The 22,865-nt window shown below is 51.0% G+C and overlaps 1 protein-coding gene across 1 annotated transcript in view; it reads left to right on the top strand.

Annotated features, from left to right (window-relative positions):
- Nucleotides 1-22,865, top strand: part of NPHP4 (nephrocystin 4) — a 110,911-nt gene that overhangs the window by 64,937 nt on the left and 23,109 nt on the right. The window contains exons 11-16 of the mRNA XM_069477273.1: nucleotides 9,979-10,040; nucleotides 12,850-12,957; nucleotides 14,622-14,770; nucleotides 14,931-15,122; nucleotides 15,553-15,740; nucleotides 20,192-20,352. Coding sequence (XP_069333374.1) covers nucleotides 9,979-10,040; nucleotides 12,850-12,957; nucleotides 14,622-14,770; nucleotides 14,931-15,122; nucleotides 15,553-15,740; nucleotides 20,192-20,352 — 860 coding nt within the window. The remainder of the gene's footprint in view (nucleotides 1-9,978; nucleotides 10,041-12,849; nucleotides 12,958-14,621; nucleotides 14,771-14,930; nucleotides 15,123-15,552; nucleotides 15,741-20,191; nucleotides 20,353-22,865) is intronic.

Genomic DNA, 22,865 nt, shown 5'->3' with positions numbered 1-22,865 from the left:
AGCTAAATATGAAAAACAAAACTTGAGAAATCTTAGAAAAAACACTGGAGAATATTTCTATTGCCTTGGGTTGGGAAGGCTTTCTTAAACTAGGTAGACAAAAAGTAAACCAAAAAGAGAAGATTGAGAAATGTATGTTAAAATATAAAGCTTTTTTTTTTTTTTTTTTTTTTGAGACAGAGTCTCACTTTGTTGCCCAGGCTAGAGTGAGTGCCATGGCATCAGCCTAGCTCACAGCAACCTCAAACTCCTGAGCTCAAGGGATCCTCCTGTCTCAGCCTCCCGAGTAGTTGGGACTACAGGCATGCACCACATGCCCGGCTAATTTTTTCTATATATATTTTTAGCTGTCCATATAATTTCTTTCTATTTTTAGTAGAGATGGGGTCTCGCTCTTGCTCAGGCTGGTCTCGAACTCCTGAACTCAAACGATCCGCCCACCTCGGCCTCCCAGAGTGCTAGGATTACAGGCGTGAGCCACCGCGCCCAGCCAAAATATAAAGCTTTTGTATGAAAAAAAAGACTCCTAAAGAAGACAGAGCTCAGACTGAAAGATACTTGCAATACATATAACCATTAAAAACTGATTGAAAGAATTAGAAGATTAGAAAGAAGAAAGATTATAGAAAGAGCTCCCCCAAATCAGTGAGAAGTAGTCAACAGAAACAAAAGCTGGGCGAAGGATATCCGAAGGTTGTGGAGAGGGTTAATGAGTAAAGATGTGTCCAAGTGGTCCGGGCTGCCTGGCGTGGAGCAAAGCCTTAGCAATTGCTATTGGCAACCATCATGGTTATTATTGTGCCACTGGTATGGTCCTCCCTCTGGTTGGCAGCATTGGTGGGAAGTCACCACATGTACGCACCGCTTTCAACCACTGATTCAATTAAACATAGATCCAAAATCTTTCTGGAACCCAGGTGGCCGCCAGGGGAGGAGCAAATGCGGTACTTCTCCGGGACCTTCTCTTGAGCCCAGAGCCTTAGACAGGGTAAAAACAGCTGCCGCTAACAGTGTCCAGGAAGGTGGGTTCTCTGGGCCCAGAACACTTAGCACTGGATACGCTTCTACCGTTCTATATTAGCCATTCTGCAGGCACTGAAGGGCACACTGACTCGCTCAGGTAGGGTTTGTTCAGGCAGATCCCCTTTTCTTCCTCCTCCTCCATCCACTCAGCAAATGCTGAGAGTCTGTGATGTGCCAGGTAATTTATAGGCTCCTGTGCTTGTGGAGCTTTAAAAAGAGAGAATAAACAAATATATTAGGAGCAAAAGGAATAATATACTGCTCTGGTGAGGATGTTGATGGTGGGGGAAGCTGTGCATGTGTGGGGACAGGGAGCATATGAGATCTTGTCTTGCTGTGTTGTCCAGGTATGATGTATCTGTTAAACTTCTCTTGCCCTTTCTAGATACTACTTTGTATTTTATATAGTTGTGTATTGTCTACATTCCTTCCTTCCCCCACCGTCCTTAGAGTGCGTTAGTCAGGTTGGCTATAGTAACAAATAATCCCCAACTCTCGGTGGTTTAAAATAGAAAGGTCTATTTCTCACTCTCGCTGTATGTCTGTTGGGGTTGGTGGCAGATCCCAGGTGGCAGTTGCCATCTGGAGTATTGCTGGGCTGCACCAGCATGAAAGGGAGGCCTCGTGCAGATCCTGTTCCGTCAGTTAAGGCTCTGGCCCAGAAAGGACACCCGTCACTTCGACCTCACTGGCTAAGGGCAGCCACATGCCCACCCCCTGCCCCTCAGGGGGACTGGGAACTGCCCAACCTATGCCCAGAAGGTAAAGAGGAGCTGACATTTGGTGCAGATATTTGCGCCACACTGAAGACCGTCGTAGGAGCGGCTCACAAGCAGGGACTGGGTTTCATTCATCTTTACGTTGCCCAGCAGAGCCCTGGCCCACAGCAAAGCATTCAGTACGTGTTTGTAGAGTAAATGAATTAAGCAGAACTCTTTTGTGTACAAGGGATAGAAAGCCAACGAAAAACAAGAGAGGGACTTTATTGGCTCGTGTGACAGAAAAGCCCACAGGTAAGAGCTGATGTTAGATACGGCTCGATCCTAGTTCTCAGATGATGTCATTAAGACTCCATCTGTCCGTCTGTCTCTCTGCCCTGTCCCCTCCCCTTTAAGCTCTCTTCTTCAGTGTTGACTTCCCTCTAGGTAGAGTGTCTCCATGCGGTGACCCCAGGAGCTCCGGAGTCGTCCTTGGGCTTAGGAATCCCAACAGAAAGCACCGGCTTTGCTCAGTTGTTCCAGTAGGAGCCTGAGATGGAGCCTCCTTGATCTGCTGCGTCACTTGCCTTAACCCCACAACGACAGGTGGGGATGGGGTGAGGACAATTGGTCCTGGGTCACACACCCTCTCTTGGTGGTGTTGGGCCTGTCTCTGACTGTGTGGCTGAGGGCTGGGAGGGTGATTCCCCAAAGGAAGGCCATCGGAAGAGAGGTGGATTCAGGGTGGGCGAGACTAGCAGACGTCAGTTGCCCCAGGGGTTGAGGGGCCTGGTCTTCTGGTTCCGAGTCCTGAGTCTTTCCCGACATTCTGCTGCTTCGATTGTGGGGTTGCATTTCAGTTCTTCCTGCATCGTGCCAGCAGCAGGTGAGTAGACATGACTGGTTCTGTCACTCTTCCTACTGTTTGAGAAGGACGCAGACAGATAGAAGCCCGTTGTCCAGACCTCTGGGCAGGAGGCTGGGCCCCAGGAAGAGTGATTGCAGGAGGCCAGACGTGCGTGGGCTCGAGCGAGTGCCGTTGAGTCAGGGGAGGGGCCCCCAAGCAGGGATCCCCACAGAGGCAGCCTGCTTTTGGGCTCCTGATTTGTCCCCTGACCCACCTCGGCAGGCGTCTTTCTGGCTAACCGGCTGAGGGTGTGGTTATTTTCCTGTGTGTAGGGCACAGGGGCAGCAGTTTGACTTCTTAAGATGCAGAGCTGTTGGGCACACGCACTTTTTAGTTCTTTACCAAAGGATTTACTGTTATGTCCTTGGCAGAGAGGAATACGCTTTGGTTACTGGAAGGATCAGGCATCGAACGGTTACGCAAATGTGCCAGAGCAGCATAATCTATTTTTCAGTTACTGTTTGGGGACCAGCAAATCTACATGGATGGAACCTGATTCCATTTGGTTTATTTAATTTGGATTTATGGCTGTATTCACGTCACGTTAATATGATCGCTTTCAGCCCAGGTTCCAAGCATTTGAGGACATTGCCTCCCAAGACCCAATATAAGAGACTTAAATATCCACTAGTGTTTAAGTTATGATGGAAACTTTTCATACTTCAGTATTTTACCGCTTATATGGTTCCTTTGGAAATCTTAATGATATGTGGCTGTCACTTTAAGTGAGGTACTTTGGCTCTGTGTTATGAATAACGCTTTTTATTTTTTCTATAAAATTGCAAGGGAGCAAAGGTCCATTCATCACCTGCCATGGAAGAGTGAGATGGAGCCACTAGAGGGCACCCAGGCTTTGTGTTTTGAAATTTCCCTGACCCATATTTTGCTTTTGAATGTCCCGGTGGTGTCAGATTTTTGGTTTGTTTGCCATGTGGAAGGGGTCATTGCAAACATATAATCGTGGCATTTCCCAGAATACGTGGAGTTAGATTCTTGCCATGATTGTGCCTGCTGTGCTGGTGGCCTGTCTGGAACATTCTGACAGGCGGCTCCCTTGCCATGGATCAGCTAATTCAGTAAGTTATGCAGCAGGGGAGGAGAATCTAAGGCCACCAAGTAGCTTTTTCGTTACCCCTTAACCCAGTAAACAGAAGTGAGTGTGCAGGTCATAAGGGGGCACTTTGCTGGAGAATGTTAGCGAGAGAGGGGGTCCGGGCAAGGCTTTGACAAGGGCGGGGACCCCCTTGGGAGGTGCTGGCAAGTCTGGAACTGTGTCACCCCAAGGCGGGGCAGCCCTGCGGCTCGGCTGCCAAGGTTGGACTCAGGCGGCACGGAGACCAACGCTCCCGTCATTGACGTGTCCCTTTGTCCCTTAGATTTTGCTCATTTTCCCCATTCCTGTGATGAAAGTCTTAGGAAGAATGACTTTTTACCCACAAATAGTTAGGAATAAAGGCCTTTCAAGTGGGTTTGCCTCATGAATTCTTAGTGTCTGGAGTACCATGAAATACTGACCCATCCTCTGTTTTCCCAGCAACGATGGGAAACCCCAGCCCCTGCATGTCTAACAGCGAGGGGGGCCCTTCCCCTCCCCTTTCCTTTAGGGACCAACCAGCTGTTTACCCCTCTCTGCGCCATGGCCACACTCTACCTCCGAGGCCCCTGCCTTTGGCCCCAGTGGCTGTGAGTTGCTAAGCAACAGCCTCCCCTGCTGTCCCTGGCTGGGCAGGTGGCTCAAGGAACTGAGCACTGTCCTCTGTTAATGCTCCTCATCGAGCTGCCCGCTGACTCCCGTTTCCTGGGTGGCAGCGAAGGCCCAGGAAGGCAGCTCGAAGGCAGCTCCCACGCGGGTGGGGGCTCCACGCTGCCCCCTGTGCAGGGCTGCGTCCTGCTGGGGCGATTGGCTGCAGGGGGGGTGGTGCTGGAGGGTTCTGTCCAACGCTCTAGAAAGGACACTGTCAGCCTCCGAGTGTGTCTCCTGGTGTGTCAGGGGCCTCTGCTCTCTCCAGCCTGGGAGGATGTCTCGATGAAGACCCCTGCCCCCCCCCTTTCATCTAGCTGTGTACTTATCTTTAGATCTTTCTGTGGTCCTGGCGTAGTGCAGGAGTCTGATAAAACATCTGTTGGATAAATGAATCTGTGGACATAGGAAAGTAAAGGTGGTAAAAACACCGTCCTTCCTTTCTCCTCATTGCTATTTTTACTTTTTTATGGCAGTGTAACTCGTATATTGAACAGTGCACAGCTTGAGGGGACAAACAGCCGCTCGGGGAACTTTGGTCTAGAGATGGACGCTGCGGCCCTGCACCCTGGAGCCCCCCCTGCGTTGTCTGGACTTCTAACCTGACGGGGAAGTGACCCGCCTCATGCCCCCGTCCCATCCCTGTCCCAGCTGAGATGCAGAATCGAAGCCCAGTGCCCTCCTCTCTCGGCAGAGCCACGTGCCTGGGGGACGGGCTCGGCTGGAGGGCTCCTTCCTGCTCTTGGCTGTGGTTTTGGTGTTACTGTTATTCAGAGTTATAATGTTCCTTTCTGTTCTCTATCCAACATATGTTAACAGTCTCCCTTGTGGTAGAGAGAGGAGGGTTGGGTGTGTTCTGGGGAATTCTCGCCGTGTGACCACATTTGAGCGTTATTTTCTTGCCATCTAGCTTTTGCCACTGGACTCCCTGTAAACGCTGAGTGAGAAGCGTCTCCCGAGTGGGGAACGTTCTCGTTTGTGCTCTCCTGCAGGTCCCCCTCCAGGCAGGAGGCAGAGGACGTGAAGACTCGGGTCTCTGTGAGTGGGTGGGACATGTGGCGGCCCGGCGTGGGGTCAGAGTGCAGGCCCTGCCTTCCCACGCGGCCTGCGCTTCAGTCAATTGGCGGCTTTGGGCTGCCCGACGCCAGACTGACAGAGCGGAGCGGATGGCTGAGCTGCGTGGACGGCGGTTCTCAGCCGCTGGGGCCGACGGGAGAGAGCAGAGCGTCAGGGAAAGTGATCTGCCCGCAGGCGGCAGGACCCGCTGCGTGGGAAATCTGTTTTCCTTTGTCTCCAGCACGCAGGACAGAACATTTCCGGACCAGAGTTTGCTCTGGTGTCGTGGGAAGCCACTGCTGTAGTCCGTCCTTCGTCTCCCGGGCCTGTCCCTGGCCGCTGAGGGTGTGCTGGCAACACCGTGTCTCGGGGCCTGCGGGCCCCAGAGCTGCTCAGAGCAGCGCAGAAGAGCTCGTCTCTGAGTTTCCATGCTCCTCTTTTTAATGTCTTGGTTATTTACCTGAAACCAGAGTCTTTGGCGGCCTGGCCAGATGCCGATTCCACCTCCCAGCGCAGGAGCCTGGCCTTGCTGGCTGCGTGTGCGCAGGGCCTCCTTGCCTGGGGAGGAGCAGCTGGAGCCGACAGCTGGAGCCGCCAGAAATCTCATCTTTCAGTTCTGTGCTGGCTGGTGCTACTGGTTCAGCCAACAGCGTCTTCACCCTTAAACTAAAAATTAATTTACTTTAAATTATACAGGTAATGTACGAACACACGCTTACTAACATGTATAAAGGGTGTAGTTACAGCCACTTCACATTTCATGCCGTTCCACGGGTTTCGGTGAGTTTACCAGCATACTTGCATACACGGTGGTTTTCTTCTTTTTTTTCTTTAATGTTGTCAACCTAACATAAGCCACAGAGCCCGACTCTCCAGAGTTTATTGGGGACTAGGAGGGGATTGGTCTGCGATATGCTTGCTGTGTCAGACCGTCGGTGCAGCCAAGGGGGCTGGGGCAAAGGGGAAGCCTTTACAGACGAAAAGGAGAACGTAAGCTGTTCTCAAACAGAGACCACCAGTCACAGGGGCTCGTTGCGGGAGTTGGTGCGAGCTCACTGGTGGAGACGGCTGTTGTCAGGCGCACGTCCTGGTGCAAGGCGCTCATCTGGAAGACTGCGGTCTTGAGGAATTCCTTGCATAGTTCCCTCATAGGCACCCGTGTGTGAGCGCCCCTCTTTCATGGCCTCTTGGCTTTATCTTGTTGGGGTGTGACGTAAGTGACTCCATTTTGGTATGGATAGCTTCCGCAACGCAGATGGGATTGCACCGCGCAGATTGTTAACTTGCTGTTTTTACTCTATAAACTCGACTTGGCCACCTTCCCAGGTCAGCACACACAGGCTGACCTCCTCCCTTCCAGTTGCTTCCGTGCCCCCATCGGCTGTGCGGGTTTTATTCAGCCGTTTCCGTTGTCAGGAGCACCTGCGTCCGCTGACGTCGTGCCGTTGTCAGCAGTGCTGCCGCCAGGGCCGCTGCGGACGCGCTTGCATGTGCCCCTGTGGGATGTGCGTGTTGCCCCGTGGTCAGTTTTGCTGGCCCAGAAAGTTCTCAGCCAGGCGAGTTCTTCGGCAGGAGTTGGGTTTCCCAGTCAGACTCCCATCGTGGCTTTGGGAGACTCGGAGGGAGGGAAGTGGGTGCTGCGTGGAGGACGCGGTGTTCTCCGGGCAGGACTGTGAGTGCAGTTTGAGACGCGACTTACCCGGTAACCGCACATAGGACATTACAGCAAGAAGACTGGAGACGAGGCATTTAGTGGTGTGTTTTCTCTCAGCCTGTGCTTCGCTGGGGTGTGTGGGTTTGGGCCCTCTCGGCCCTGGGCTCACCAGCGAGCGTCTTTTTAAATGGCTGCGAAAGACTTTTGTAGGCTGTTTTACTCTCTGAGAAGATAAAATTGCATGATAAGTCATGATATAAAGAATTACCTGAAAAAACATGCCACATGATACCCATATTTGAGACTAACGGGGAGGAGAAAGTGCTTGTGAGAAGTCTTGATGTGCTTCGATGGTCTGCGTGTTCATTCAGGTCCTCCCCACCCCGGGGATGCACGGAGGGTGTGCCCCTGAGTGCCTGTTCCTCTCAGCTCAGGATAATGGGGCCATTCCCTGCAATTTTCCTCATTACCAAAATCAGCCTGTGGAGTTTTCAGAGTCCCTGTTTAGGGTGGAATGAACTAGAATTCCGCCTGCTGCTCTCCCGTGTCATCCTTTGGGCTGTGTGAGGGGTGGGCAGTGGGTTGCTGCATGGAGCTCTGACACTGTCTGTAGGAGATGCTCAAGGAATCTGGGGAGAGGCGCACAGTTTTCGTTGTTTTTCTGAGACAGGATCTTGCTGTGTTGCCCAGGCTGGAGTGCAGTGGTGTGATCATAGCTCACTACAACCTCCAACTCCTGGGCTCAAGTGATCCTCCTGCCTCAGCCTTCCAAGTGTCTGGGGCTACAGGTGTGCACCACCACGCCTGGCTAATTTTTCTATTTTTAACAGAGATGGGGTCTTGCTTTTGCTCAGGCTGGTCTTGAATTCTTGGCGTCCCAGAGTGCTAGGATTACAGGCATGAGCCACCACACCTGGCCTGAGAACAGCTGGGTCTCAGCAGAATCCTCATCTACATTTTGCTTCTAGCGCGATTATTTTTTCCTGGGGAAGTAACTTGCTAGATGATTTGCTAACTCCCAGCAAAGGACAGCGTGAGCTCATGTCTAGAACTGCAGGCTTTTCTGACGAGTGTTTCAGAGTTCCTCAGAACCACGATAACTCGGCTTGTTAGAAAGGAGCCGGGCCAGTGGGTGGGCACTGCCCGGGAGCTGGCTGGACTGTGCGCTGTGCCCCCAGCGGGGCGGTTGGCTCCCCTGAGGTGTGGGGGTTCCCTCTGGCCCGGCTCCCACAGCCTTCCCTGTACCTCCACTCCCACCCTACCTGCAGGCCCCCAGCGGGGTGTGTCCTGGGTCCCTCAGCTGGGAATGACCTGCAGTACGTTGTCAGGCGGATTCTGGAAGCAGCTGGAAGAGGCCTGGGTGGCGTGTTGGCTCTGGTGGTTACAGCAGCATGGGGTTTGGGGTGGTGCTTCATGGATCCAGTTCCCCCTTGGTAGACAGCCCTTTTTGTTATTTTTTGATTCAGATTAGAACAGGAAATGGTTGGGCATTCTCTGTCCAGAGCACACAGGATTTGAAGTCATGGATATCTGGGTTACTTGTGTGATTGGCAGGTACCGAGTGCCTACCCCGTGCTGTGTTCCATGGGAATTTGGGATTCCAGGGTCGTGTGAGAGATTCCTTTGCTTGACATTCATGGCAGACATGGGCCATGCAGGGACTCTGGCAGCAGAGGCCACAGCGGAGGGCGGGGGAGCCAGGGCAGACAGCTGGGAGCAGACACACGGGTGAGCCCGGTGGCCATGTGAGGGTGACAGAGGTGGCAGGGCCGTGGGAGGAGACCCAATTTCTCAGGATGTCCAGGTTATCCTGGAAGTCCAGTGGGGGTGGGGTCTACTCCAGTGGATGGAGTCCTGGTGCCGTGAAGGGGACCGTACTGAGCCAAGCAGGGTGTGGATATGAGGGGTGGGGGTTGGGGCTGTGGCCTCAGGGGAGCCAGGCAGGTCGCTTCATGGAGAGTGACCAGCACTCACACCCTGTGCTGGGCCTCCAGATGGGCGAAGGTGGCCATGAGCACGGCGTGGGTCTAGCTGGGGCAGTCCCTGCTGTTGACTGGAGGGTGTGTCCATGGCGCGAGGGGGCAGATGGCAGCGCTGGAATGACCGGAAGATGGTAGATGGCTGCGGATGCCTCAGGTCCATGTGGCCCAGGGAAGGGGGCGTGAAAGCAGCCCAGACAAAGCCAGCACCCGCTCTGGGTCGCCGTGCTGCCACTGGGCTGGGCAGTTTAGGTGGTGCCCGTGGGCGGAGTCAGCTCAATCCCTAGTCATCTAGGTCAAAGGCTGTTCTCAGCCCCTTGCTCCAGGGGCCCATGTAAAGGGCTGGCCTCACCTCTTCCTGGTGGGCCTCCCAGTTCTACCACGCCTGCACCTAGACTAGGCAGGACTTGGGAGACAGGCTGAGTTAGCCAGCATTGGTGGGCTGCGGGCCTGGCCAGCAGTGTCTGCTCCGAAGTTTCAACAAAACAGCAGGTCGGCCTGGGCTGGGGAACCACCAGATGAGGCAAACGTCGGATCCCAGCTCTTCCCGGGCTGGGCTGTGTGAGCTGATGAGAAGACTGAAAAGCACGTTAGAGAATTCAAGTGTCTGAAAGATTTCCCGTCCCATTAAGGCCCAGGCTCAGTAAGACGGCGGGACCCAGACGCAGTGAGGTAGTGCGGAGCGAGGAGGCTGCACGTCCTCACGGGCAGACTTAGCTCAGGTTCCACTCTCCCAAGTGACTCGGAGAAGCCGATGTTTGTCTCATTTTATACACGCCAAGGGTTGCACCCTTGCTGACTGCCGACTGGGCCCTAGCTACAGACGAGGTGGAGAAACACGCCAAGACCTGACTGCACTGGGCTTCGGGGCTCCCTGCAGAGGCTGATGGACCCACCAATGCCCCTGTGCTTCCTCCTAGGCCCGCCAGCATCAGCACCCCAGGGTCTCGCTGCTACCCAGGACTCACCCGTGGGACCAGGGGTAAGTCCCGGCCCAGCAGGGCCTGCTTCAGAATTCCAAAGTCAAGTGCTTGAAAGTTCTGGGCACATGCAAATACCCTTTGCATCCTTAAGGACAGCTGCCCTCCTCTTTGCTTCTGTGTGGCCCGGGAGGGACCTGCTGGGTGGCGAGACATGTTAGTCCCCTGTCTTGTCCTTACAGCTTGTCCCTGCCACGCTAACTCACAGTGCCAGCTGTGGGGGCAGCTCCCTGTGTTGTTGGTGGTCCCCCGGTTGCTGTTTGAGGCGTGTTTCAGCACCTCCCTGGCAGTTTTGTCCAATGGTTGCGACTCTTTTAGGCCTGAACAGCCTTTGTTTTTTTCCGAGAGCCCCCAAGGCATGGTGTTAACCCCTTTGCTCTCTCAGACAGACTCTTCCAGGAGAGGGCACCTGGCAGCCACCAGTGCCCACAGCAGCCGGCCACCAGGCACAGCTGGCCCCTGGGCCGAGCCGCTGGTGCTGGTGGAGACAGGGCCACAGCTGAAAGAGACACAACACGGTGACAGTTGCATGTCAGATAGCAAACCTCCCTGTGGTGCTAGAATTTCCTAAGGAAGACTTCCTGGCTTGGCCGTGGCTGGCCAGCGCCTGTGCTGCGCTCCTGCTCGGCCCCCTCTGGAGTCCTGAGTCACCCGAGGCCCTCGCCTGTGGCTCCAGGCCGGCTCTAGCTGCATGAATGTGGGCAAGGTCAGAGTTGGCTTGTGCCTCCTGATGGCTCTGTCTGCCAATATCAACCTGGAAATCGACTTTCTAGAAAAGTTGACTAATGCGGTATCTAAGGCTGTCTCTAGGAAGCAGCTTTAATGTGTAACATGCAGCTTGGAAACTGGATCACAAGTGAATATTATATTCACTTAAAAGCACCTGTAGGGCCGGGCGCGGTGGCTCACGCCTGTAATCCTAGCACTCTGGGAGGCCGAGGCGGGTGGATCGCTCAAGGTCAGGAGTTCGAGACCAGCCTGAGCAAGAGCGAGACCCCGTCTCTACTAAAAATAGAAAGAAATTATATGGACAACTAAAATATATATATATAGAAAAATTAGCTGGGCATAGTGGCGCATGCCTGTAGTCCCAGCTACTCGGGAGGCTGAGGCAGGAGGATCGCTTGAGCCCAGGAGTTTGAGGTTGCTGTGAGCTAGGCTGACGCCACGGCACTCACTCTAGCCTGGGCAACAAAGTGAGACTCTGTCTCAAAAAAAAAAAAAAAAAAAAAAAAAAAAGCACCTGTCTGTGGATGTCTCCCAGGCTTCCTGCCAGCCCCGTCCAGCACGTTCCCTGGCGCGGTTTCCACATTAGCCCTGTGGGTCCACGACACCTTGTGGGGCCTGGGGGAAGATCTTCTCTTCTCCCTGGAGATGCTGCCAGGGTCCCCTGTGACTTCACCCCCATCCCACCCGTGCCTCAGCACCTCTTCGTATATTGAGTCTTTCTCGGTGCCAGCACCTCCTTCGGGCCGACTGTCACTGCTGACAGTGAATATCCCAAGTGGCTCTGTGTGCTGGAAAACAGTCCAGGTTTGAGATACGTGTCTTCAGTAGAGTGGGGCCCCATCCTTCCCCATCAGCCTTTTTGCAGCAGGATTCGTTGTCCAGGTGTTTGTAGCCTTTGTGGAAGGCTCACTGTATGCCAGGTACTGGGCCAAGCCCTTGGCACGAGTTCCCATTTAATTCTCACAATAGTCCTGCAGTTTAGGCCCTGTTATTATCCCCATTGTACAGGTGAGGAGGCAGGCAAAAAGAGGTCCGCTGACTTGCCTGAGGTCACACAGGACCGAGCTGGTAGTGTGGGGACTCCACCCGCTGTCTGTCTGCAGCGCCTGTGTTGGCCGCTGGCGTGGTCCCTGCCTCCGCAGGGGGTGCACGGGATAGGAACACAGGCGGTGGAACCCAAGGGGCCTTGGAGATGTTCAGTCCAGGGATAGAGTCCAGGAAGACCCACAGAGGTCAGAGGCCATTCCACCCCCATAGCCTGAGAACCTTTCCCCTTTCTACTTTTCATTGGTGTTCTTTCTCTTTTGACTTTGCAAATTTTTATTAAGAAAATTTTAGAAGATACAAGGAAACAGAACATTTTGCCGTACATGTTTCTAATACATTTGCATAATCACAATGCTGTGAACACCAGACACAGCTGATAATTCCTTAACGTCACCTGCCTGTGCTGTGTTCAATCCCGTTGTGACTGAAAGATAGAACTGATTGAACTCTGTTCAAAGATCCAAACAAGATCCGTCTTCACAATAGGTTTTGTCTTTTTTGATCTTTAAGAATCCTGCTCTCTTCCACTTCTTTTTTCCTTTTTGTTATCTTTTTGACTAAAATACTGGGCTAGCTCTGGACTTGCCTAATGGCTTCTCAAGGTGCCATTTAACCTGTTCTTTTATGTTTCATAAAAACTGGAAGTTAGGTGTAACGGCTTGATCGGACTCAAGTTGGACATTTCCAGAAGAGCACCTGATGGGCAATTCTGTGTACTTCACTCTGTGTCACGTCATGACGCACGTAACATCTGGGTGCTCCCTTCCCTGCGTGCTTTTCCTTGCTAATAATATTTTTATTCAATTATTATGATCTGGGAGAGATCACAGAATCACATCTCTATAATGAAAGGAAATTTAGAAGTGGTTCTAGGTTCCAGAGCAGCCACTGAGCAGGAGACCGCAGATGTCACCCCCCCTTCTGTGGCTGGGGCCAGAGCTATGCTCCGTTTGGGTCCGCATGTGTGGGGGGCTTCTCTGTCCATCTGCATGTGAGATGGACTGACTTCTCACCCAAGCTCTCTTTCCCTTCCAGTTGTCGCTGTCCGAGCTGGCGGCTTCCCCGCAGTCTCCGGCTCAGCGCCGCGCAGCCAGACCCGCTTCCCAGCAGCCAGACGGCTCTCAGCCCTCCCCAGCCCAGGCAGTAAGTGCACCGCCCGCCCGTGCCCCACCTTCTACCCGGGAGTGGCTCCACCGCTCCTGACTGCTGGGCAAGTCTTTGATTTCTCAAGCAGCGCTGGGCCTCAGTCAGGCGATGGAGCCTCGGTGGGCTCTGTGACGTGGGCTGTAGGACCGGCTGGGGCTGCGGGTAGGGAGCCTGCTTACTTTCATGCCTCAGGTCGTTGCCATCATTCTGTCTCCGGAGCCCAGGGAAGAATGTGGCCCATGAGTTCTTCTTGCCACAGTGGTTGATTTTGATTTTGGTCTACCTGAAAAAACCAAGTTCAACTGCCCCGAGTTCTCTGTACCTGAAAGGCTGTACAGAGCTATAAACAGGGGCGAGACAAGCCTCCAGCCCCCAGGATGCTCCTTGCTAGGCAGCTGAAGGAGGACGAGTGGAGCCGCGGTCCTGGATGCAGGCTGAGCTCATGGCTAGGTGGCCCCGTGTTGCCACTGACCTTGGGTATTCATGTAGCGTTTGGTCTCAGAAGCTGCCTTTCTCACCCGCACACTGCATCTATTTTAGCTGGAAATATGTTGAGGAAAAATAGTTCCTTTTACTTTCTCATTTTTTTTTTTTTTTAATTAAAAAACGTTTTTTTTTTTTTTCTAGAGACAGGGTCTCACTCTGTTGCCCAGGCTGGAGTGCAGTGTTGCGATTATAGCTCATTGTAACCTCAAACTCCTGAGGTCAAGCGATCCTCCCACCTCAGCCTCCCAGGTAGCTGGGACTACGGGCAGGTAGCCCCACACTGGGCTAATTTTTTTATTTTTTATATAGATAAGGTCTCGCCAAGTTGCCCAGGCTGGTCTTGAACTCCTGCCCTCAAGTGATCCTCCCTCTCAGCCTTCCAAAGTGCTGGGGTTACAGGCGTGAGCCACCGTGCCCGGCCCTACTCACTCATTGAGAATACTCACAGCACCATGCGTCTGTCATGCCTTATTGAAACATGTCTGGGGCTCGTGTATTTGTGGAGAGTTTGCCTTTTTTTCCTGGCACCTGAGACACGGTGTGGGGTGACCTCCAGTTAAGTGGTGTCCCTTTGAACTGGAACAGAAAGCTGGGGCACCAAGCTTGAAAGAGAGCAGTCCTGAGTCCCAGACAAGCTTGTCCTTGAGACCTGGGTCCTCTGCCGTGGGGGGGGTGGAGGGTGGAATACAGCGAATGACTGGAACGTTCAGGGGATGTGGGAGCGAGAGAAACGTCCGAACACAGCCGCTGGGGCCTCGGCATGCTGTTCACCTCTGAGTGTTGGGAAAGTTTCATCTTTCTGTTCTGTAAATATGTTCTGATGCTAATTTACCGTCTCAGGCATCAGACATGCCCCACGGTTCTGCACTGCTCATGAGCTTGGCGATCCCTTCCTGGTGGCCTCTGGACTCACAAACCAGGTTGCCACATGAAGTACGGAACGCCCGTAAAACTTGAATTTTAGGTGAACAAGTGATGTTTTATCATAAGTATGTTCCAATTGTATGGAACATACTTATGCTAAAATTATTCATTGTTTACCTGAAGTTAAAATGTAACTGAGCCTCCTGTATTTTTGTTTGCTAAAGCTGGCAACTCTGCAGAGGCAGCTCATCAGTAAGTCCCCTTGGATACGAGCACTGTCGGTTGTCACAGGTCGGGGTTTTGTTCGGCAGGCATTCCCGTTGGAGGCCAGCGTCTCTCACCTGGAAGCTGACCTGAGCCAGGCTCCTGTGGTCCTGGAAACATCGGTTGCCGAACAGTTACAGGAGCTGCCATTCACGCCTTTGCACGCCCCTATTGTCATGGGAGCCCAGACCAGGAGGTGAGGTGTGGCTCTGGGAGGGCCTGGACCAGGCACGTGCTGTGCGGCCAGACCGTGTGACTCCCCGGGCAGCAGGCTTTCCACAGAGAGGCACGCTGGCAGGCCCTGCCGCCTCTGCTGCCCACCCCTCGGAGGCTGGCTGAGGGTCTCTCTGTTGCAGTTCAGGGAGCCAGCTCTCCAGAGCCTCCATGGCGCTGCTGCAGTCCTCCGGCTTCCCTGAGATTCTCGATTCCAATCAGCAACCAGCTGAAGCCGTAAATCCTGCAGATCCGGTGACGTTTAACCCCCAAAAGGAGGAATCAGATTGTCTACAAAGCAACGAAATAGTGCTACAGTTTCTTGCCTTCAGCAGGTAAATTCTTGAATATTCTGTCCTTGTTACTCTATCTGGCTTTCCCACTTCCTGTGTTGAAGAGAAGCTCTGATGTGGTTCTGACCTGGCAGAACTCTCTCTGTGTAGGTCTTACTAGAGTAAGGAGTGCCATCTGTTTATATTTTATTTTGGCCAGGACCCACCCAAAGCCATTCTAAATGCCATGAAATCTGCTTTGGCCGATCTTCTGTGGTCTCAATTAAAATGCAGACAGTGTGTGGCCCAATTCGCAGGTATTAATGTCATTTAAGGGCAGAGCAAAGCTGTTCATGTTGGTGACTGTGGCAGCCTCTTTACCATTGCCCTGGTGACTGCAGGGCCCGGGCTGTCTCCCTACACAAGTGCGCATCAAAAACCCCAGGTTCCTGCTGTGGATCCTTGATTAATTCAGAGCTGTTGTTGGATTCAGAGTGGCCCAGGACTCCCGAGGAACGTCATGGCCAAAGACTGTGTATTTCACCTTCCAGTTCTACCGCTTCCCACCTGCGACAACGCCACGACTGCAGCTGGTCAAGCTGGACGAGACTGGGAAGACCCGCTCTGGCTCCCTGTCCCACGTCCTCGTTCCCATTGACAAAGACGGCTCCTTTGACGCTGGTAAGTGCTCATGCACCTGGCGAAGACGAGACATCCCATGCTGAGCTTTGTGTGTAAACTGTAAATTTTATTATTAAAAATTGTACCATGAAGAGTGTGAAACATACACAGAATTTGAGAGACCAGCGTAATGGATCAGCGCACCAAGCACGCAGCCCGAATAGCGATCGCCTATTTCCCATCCCAGTTTCCTCCCTGAAACCAGGCAAATCCCAGACATTATATAATTTCGTCTATAAATATTATCTTATGTATGCCTAAAAACTAAGGATGCTTTTTTGAAAAATATAAACTCAGTAATATCCTACCTAGAAATGAATAATTCTTAATATCATCAAATATCTAGTCAATGTTAAAAGTTCTCTAATAACTTAATAAATTTCTTTTAATAGTTCAAAAATAAGGTCCATCCGTGGTAATGGAACAGTGTGAATTTTAGGTCTCCTTATATAGTCTTTCTACATAGTTGCCGCCCCATCCCTAGTCTCTGCTTTATCTTTTTAATGTATTTGTTGAAGAAGCTACATTGTCACATAGAGCGTCTGTCCTGTAGTCTGGATTTTGTTTTTGTATACTGGGGTAATGTTTAAGGTGTTCCTTTATCTCCTGTCTTCCTGCACATCAGCATGTAGATCTAGCTGTGTGATCAGGTGTGTGTTTTTTGGTTTTGGCGAGAATTTCTTTGTGGCTGGTGATGTCGTACCATCTGTGCTGTACCCGAATGTCTGCTTGCTCCTTTTTGTGCATGTTGGGGCCATTGTGACCGTTGCTTTATGGAGCCACTGTTTCTTTTGAGGTGGCACAATGGTGACATTCAACTTCTAGGGCGCCTTTGTCAGCTGGAATGCTTCCATAGCCAGAAACTTCCCTCATCAACTAGCAAAGGTTATTAAGTATGAAATGTCCGATTTTCTGAAATACTGAGTTTGACAGTTGATGTCCCTGACATTTCACTTTGACATTTGTTTTGTTTTTATTGTGAAGGTACATCCTCGGTCTTTCAAATACATGGTTTGGCTTGTGATTATCTTTCAAATTTTTTTTTAGAGCAATTTTTGTGAAACCATGGATAAGTCAAAAATTCGTGCTCTTTTTGAATATGAGTTCTGTTGTGCAGCACAGATAGCTCGAAATATCAACGAAGTATTTGAGAAGGATGTGACTAATGAACGCACAGTACTTCGATGGTTTAAGAAGTTCTGTTCTGGTGATTTTAATCTTGATAATAAGCCACATGGGTGACCTGAGACCAAGGTGGATAATGATGAGCTGAAAGCTGTAGTGGAAGCAAATCCATCTCAACCTAGACATAAATTAGCAGCAAGGTTTGACGTTACTAGTCCAACAATACTGGACCATTTGAAACAAATCAGCAAGGTAAAGAAACTGGATAGATGGGTACCGCCTGAATTAAACAAGTGTCAGAAATCATCTGGAAGCTTGTCTTTCTTTGCTGTTAGGACATAAAGGCAAACAATTTCTATACTGTATTGTTACGTGTGATGAAAAATGGATTCTTTTTGACAATCACAAGTGTTCTGCGCAAGGGTTGGATAAAGATGAAGTGCCGAAACCCAGTCCAAAACCGAATATTCCTCAAAAGAAGCTAATGGTGTGTTTGGTGGTCCAGTGCTAGTATTATCCACTAGAGCTTCATGAAACCTGGTCAATCGATTACAGCGATGTCTACTGTAACCAATTGGACGAAGTGGTGAGGATGCTTGCAATTAAGCAGCCGAGATTGGTCTACAGAGACAGGCCCATCCTCTTGCAAGACAATGCTCGACCACATGTCACACAAACAACGCTGCTCAAACTACAGCAGCTGGACTTGGAAACTCTCTGTCATCCACCATATTCACCAGACCTTGCACCAACTGACTGCCACTTCTTCCAGGCTTTGGGCCACTTATTGCATGGAAAAATATTCAATTCTCAACAAGCTGTGGAAAATGCCTTTCTCTATTTCATGGCTACCCACTCTCCAGGCTTCTTCACTGCTGGTATAAACAAGCTACCATTAAGATGACAAAACTGTGTTGATAGTTTAGGTGCATACTTTGATTAATTATACTGCTTCTTGTTTGAGATATAATAAACTAAGCTTTTGATTCAAAATCAAGACACTTCCTATTTAATAACCTAATATTTGGTTACCTTGAGGTACAGTTCATATAAGAAAGTCAGAATAATGCTTGATTCTTGTAGTGCTAGGGATAAAGGCTACTAAGTAATAACCAAGAAAACAATTCACTAGGAAAATAAATAAATCTGAATCTGCGAACTTCTAACATACAGAGCCTCAAAATACAAAGGACAACTTGATGAACTCGACAAACCCACAATCACAGGAGATGATCAATTTCTGTAAATTGATCAAGCAGAAACAAATTAATGAGGCTATTACAAAATACAATTTAAAAAGGTGATCTTAGAAAACCTGTATAACCAATTTAGAGAATATGCCTTATTTTTAAGCATACCTTGAAACTTACAAGAACTGATCGTTCTTATGTGTCACCCTGTGCCAAGAGAACCGATATCAAATCAGCTTTATGGCATTCTCTGGTCATAATGCCACAAGGCCAGAAGTCAGTCACTCCCTTCCCCATAAACACTCCAAACTGCTGCCTTTTTGGAATTTTAAAATATGCTTCTGATTATTCCATGGGTCAATGAAGAAATAAAAATAGAAATGAATAGAAATGACTAATTATTTAAAACCGAATGACAAAGTAATCTTGCATATCAAAACTTAGGAGATGTACTAATTTGGTCACTTAGTGAGGAATTCTCAGGGCACTTTTTTGGCTGCTGTGACTGTCTGTTCCCTTCCACCCGCTGTGTGACGCCCTGGCTGAGCTTGGGTGGGTCAGTTAATTGAGTTTTCACAATGGTAATTTTTCTGTCATTTGCTCTTTCCTTATTAGCTAACATTCTTCTGTTAAAAAAGAAGTGTCCCTTATCAACCAGGGTGGACTACATGTATGTCCTCCAAAAAGAGAGGACGTATGTTGAATACTTCCCCTTTCACTGCCCCTTTCCAGAGTGCGAAGTTGGTGGAATAGTTACTCTGGCAGTGGCAGTTGGAGTTTTAGATGGCTGGGTTTTTTGTTTTTGATTATCACTGTGATCTCTTGGATTGTTATTGATGTGTTGCGTTTCATTCATCATCATTACTTTTCAGTGCACAAACTTGCCCTCGTTTGGCCAGTGGGAGCTTCAGGTGGGCACGTCCTCGCTCCTGGGACGGCGCCATGTCCCGGGCTGGTGCTCCTTTGAGGAGCCGGGTCCTGCTGAGCGCGGAAGGCTTTTCAGCGACCTGGATCTGGGCTGCTTTGATCCTGGGGCTCCTTGCTTTGAAGCCTTTCTCTGAAAGAGCCTGGAGCATGTATTAAAAAATGAGTTCATATTGCTATTTCTAATAAAGATGTAGAGTTTTTGGCTAGTTTTCCTTACTTCATTTGTATCTCCCTTACACAGAAAGATGTGGTTCCCATTTATTTAACTTTACAATTCATGTGACACTTTCACAATTACATTGCTAATGTTAACATTAGTAATGAACATACCAGTGAAGTTCGGATCTTTGCAGGGCTTTTTGTCTTAGGTTCTATCCCGCCGAGGGTGCAGAGTTGGCTTAGTATGACAGAAGCCCTCAAAATAGTTTTCCCTGGGGATTATGTTACCCGTTTGATATTCAGTACGATTCATTTGTTTTAATTTGTTTTCAGTTTTATGTTTGCTTTCCTTCCTTTTTGATTTAATTTTTTGGAATATTTAAAGGGCTTAGAACGTGAGGCTGGGGTCCCGTGTACGCTCAGGGTGTCCTGCCTTCGTTAGTGATGATGTCAGTGGCATTTTCGTCAATTTAGAATTAACGATTGTGCCACTTCAAGAAGATGAAGACAGGGGCAGCCCAGTGCCCATCTCTCAGCCAGCCTGGCAGCCAGGAGCAGACCCCCAGGAGAGGAGCCTGGGGTCCCCACAGAGCTGGGCGAGGAGGGGTCCCGGGTCCCCCACAGCGTGTGCCAGGCCCGATCTCAGGCTGGGCTGCGCCCATGTGTGTGGGTCCCGGTTCCAACCGCGGATCAGACTGCGTTCGTCCTGAGGTTCTGCGTGCCCAGAATGATAAACTCCCCGTGAGCCTCACCAGGGCTCTGTCCCTCATCCATCACAAAGACGGTTTTACACGGACTTGCCGAGAACCATAAATCTCATTTCGGGAGAGGTTTATTGTAAATATTGCAAAGAAATGTAGTCTTTTGAACATGAGTCTTGGTGTTGTTAATTTGGATATTTTATGATGTTTTTGATTAATGTGTTTATTAACCGTGGCTATGATGGAAGCAGAAATTAGTAATCATGAGCAGAGCAGAAATCTCTTCAAAGCGTAAAGATGATAAATGACTCCAATTACTTTTGGGCTCACGGGGGCCTCTTTTGCACAGGGTCTCCCGGCTTCCAGCTGAAGTACATGGTGGACCCCGGGTTCCTGAAACCCGGCGAGCAGCACTGGTTCCTCCGCTACCTGGCCTCGCAGACGCTGCAGATGGACGTCTGGGACGGGGACTCCCTGCTCCTCCTCGGGTCTGCTGCCGTCCAGATGAAGGTAGGGGCTTCCTGCAGGACAAGCACGGCCGGGGTGCCGTGGCCCCCGTGAGACAAGTCACCGTGCCGAGGTCCATCTGCTCGGTGATGGCCGTCACTGTCCAGCAGTGCGGTTTAGCTTTCTTGTTTACTAATTAAAAACAGTGCCTCATCCTCTGCTTTCTGAAAGGAAAAGATTTTTCACAAAGTCTGAATTCTGTAATGCCAGGTGTTTGCTCAGTGAACTCTTAGGATTAAACTCAGGTATCAAAACCTGGTAACGTTACCTTTTGTTCCTTCGAATGTGGTCATGTCAGTTCCCCGAGGGCCTGGCCCGTCGGAGGTGGCCTTCCAGACGGAGCGAAGGGAGATGTAGGTGACTGGGAGTGAAGTGTTCTCTGATTCCCATTATCAGTTACGTGAATTGTGCTTTCCCAATTCTAATTGAAATTAGAATCTGTTGTTTTAATTGCGCTTTTCCAATCTCCTCGTGTGCTAAAACCTAAATCCATCCATTCATTCACTCTTTTTCCCTGGGGTTTCTCCCCAAGCCTTTTGTCCCAGGGACCCCAGATGGTCAACGTAGAGTTACCATGGCAATGCCTGGGCTGGGGACTGGAGCCACCTCCACTTGTAGACGTGACGTCCTCAGAGTTTTCCTCTCACCTGTGGGGTGGAGGTGGGAGAGGGTAGAGCTCCCGCGTCTCTGAAATTCATCCACTTCGTTACTCCCGCGTGGCTACTTTCCTCTGGACTCCGGCCGCAACCTCCCCTCCTCTCCTGTTAGCCTTGTCCCCTCCAGTGCCCGCATGGTCCCTGAGCAGTGCAGATCCTGTCCTGTCACCCATCTGCTCCTTCACCTGCCGTGTGCTCCTGGGTGGCCCCTCATCCCTCGAGTGCAGGGGTTGGGGGTCCCCACACCAGGCTCCTCCTCCCCTGGTGCTTTGCCTGCTCCTCTCTCCCCCCACTGCACTGGCTGCTCCTGTGACTCAGCGTCCTCATGCGTGAGGAGCATGTGGCCCCTGGGGTGGGGGAAGTTGGGGCACAGTGTGCGTGGAGCGCTCAGGGTGGGGTCTGTGGGCCGTGAGGACGCAGCAGGTGTGGCTGCTATTCTGATGCCTCACCCTGGTCCTCTGTTCCCCCTGGGTTATTGGGGCCATTGCTTGTCTGTCCCCCACTCTGGCCTTGATGTCCCCAAGGGCAGGGACTAGGTGTTGTCACTTACATGAAGAGCCCCTTAAGCACTGTTTGTTGACACAGACTTGGATAAATTAAAATTAAAATTTACTTTTCTCAAGTAAAGTCTTTTAACTTTAAAACTTAGGTGGACAAGATGGAAGACTGAGATAGGGCAAGATAATGCCGTGTGACTCCAGATCCTGAGATGGTTAGGATGCTCTGTTCATCCTTTGATAGTTTTATTTTCTGCAGGACGAGGGTGCATTTCACCTTGTTTTGCATCTTCCCTGTTGTTGGACATTCAAGTGATGTTTCCTTCTTCCAATCACTGTAGCGGACACCTTGAAGTTGAATTTTACACCCGATTTCTAGCCGATTGCCCAAGGATAGTGAAAATAGTGTACCGTCTTGGCAGTGAGAACAGTGACTTCCAGTGACTGCTGTGGGCTTCATTCGACGTAACCCACAGCCCAGCCCTTTGGGACAGTCCTGTTGTCCTTGTTTCCAGTGGAGCAGATGAAGCCCAGGGTCGCCCTGACGATGACCAGAGCAGAGATTTTGGCCCATTTCTGACTCTGAAGCTCTTTCTCCCCAAATGGCACGTTCGCCGGAGTGGCACTCTGAGGGCTGCAGGTGTGCACAGCCAGGTAGGGGCGTGGCCCCCTGGGCCCAGCAAGGCCCGCGCTGTGCGGAGGCGAGAGGACGCCTGAGTTTCCAGACACTTCCCTTGTGGGCGTTAGCCTTTAAAAAAAAGCCTTTCCCATTTTGATAGGTGAGAAATGATACCTTGTTTCTATTTGCATTTCTTTCCTTCCTAGTGAGGCTGAATATTGTTTCTTATATTTGTTGGCCGTTCTCCAAAGGAGTCTTCACGTATCACGGCGGCTGAGGTTGCTGAGCCGTGGGTGTGTGTGCGATTAACGTGGGCCGTGTGGCCGAGCACTGCTGAGCCAGCAGGGTCTGAGCTAGGGAGGCTCGGGCCTGGGCGTCTCCCGGGGACAGGCTCTTCTGTCATGTAGGGGAAGTGTGGGAATTGCAAAGGCCAGGACCTCAGTCTGGTCCCACGCTTCCGTTGACATGTGAAGAGGCTCCAGTTCACACACAGCAAGTGCTTTCCCAAGGCCACACCGTGAAGAATGTCCCAGCTGGGCCTGGAGCAGCCTGTGCTTCCATTGTTACCCCCAGGCATGCCCCACAAGCAGGGCATCGAGGATTCACTGTAATGAGCAGGAAAGACCACGGTCAGGAAGGTCCTGCTGACACTGTCGCGAGCTGGGCTCTTCCTGCTCTGACAGCCACAGCCTGGCACAGAGATCCTCACGGCCTGGCCTCAGCCCAGCACCCTAGCCGGGCCCT

Source organism: Eulemur rufifrons, chromosome 8 (assembly GCF_041146395.1).
Source record: "Eulemur rufifrons isolate Redbay chromosome 8, OSU_ERuf_1, whole genome shotgun sequence".
Lineage (NCBI taxonomy): Eukaryota > Metazoa > Chordata > Mammalia > Primates > Lemuridae > Eulemur > Eulemur rufifrons.
Note: the sequence above shows the minus strand (reverse complement) of the source record. Positions and strands in the feature narration are given on the sequence as shown.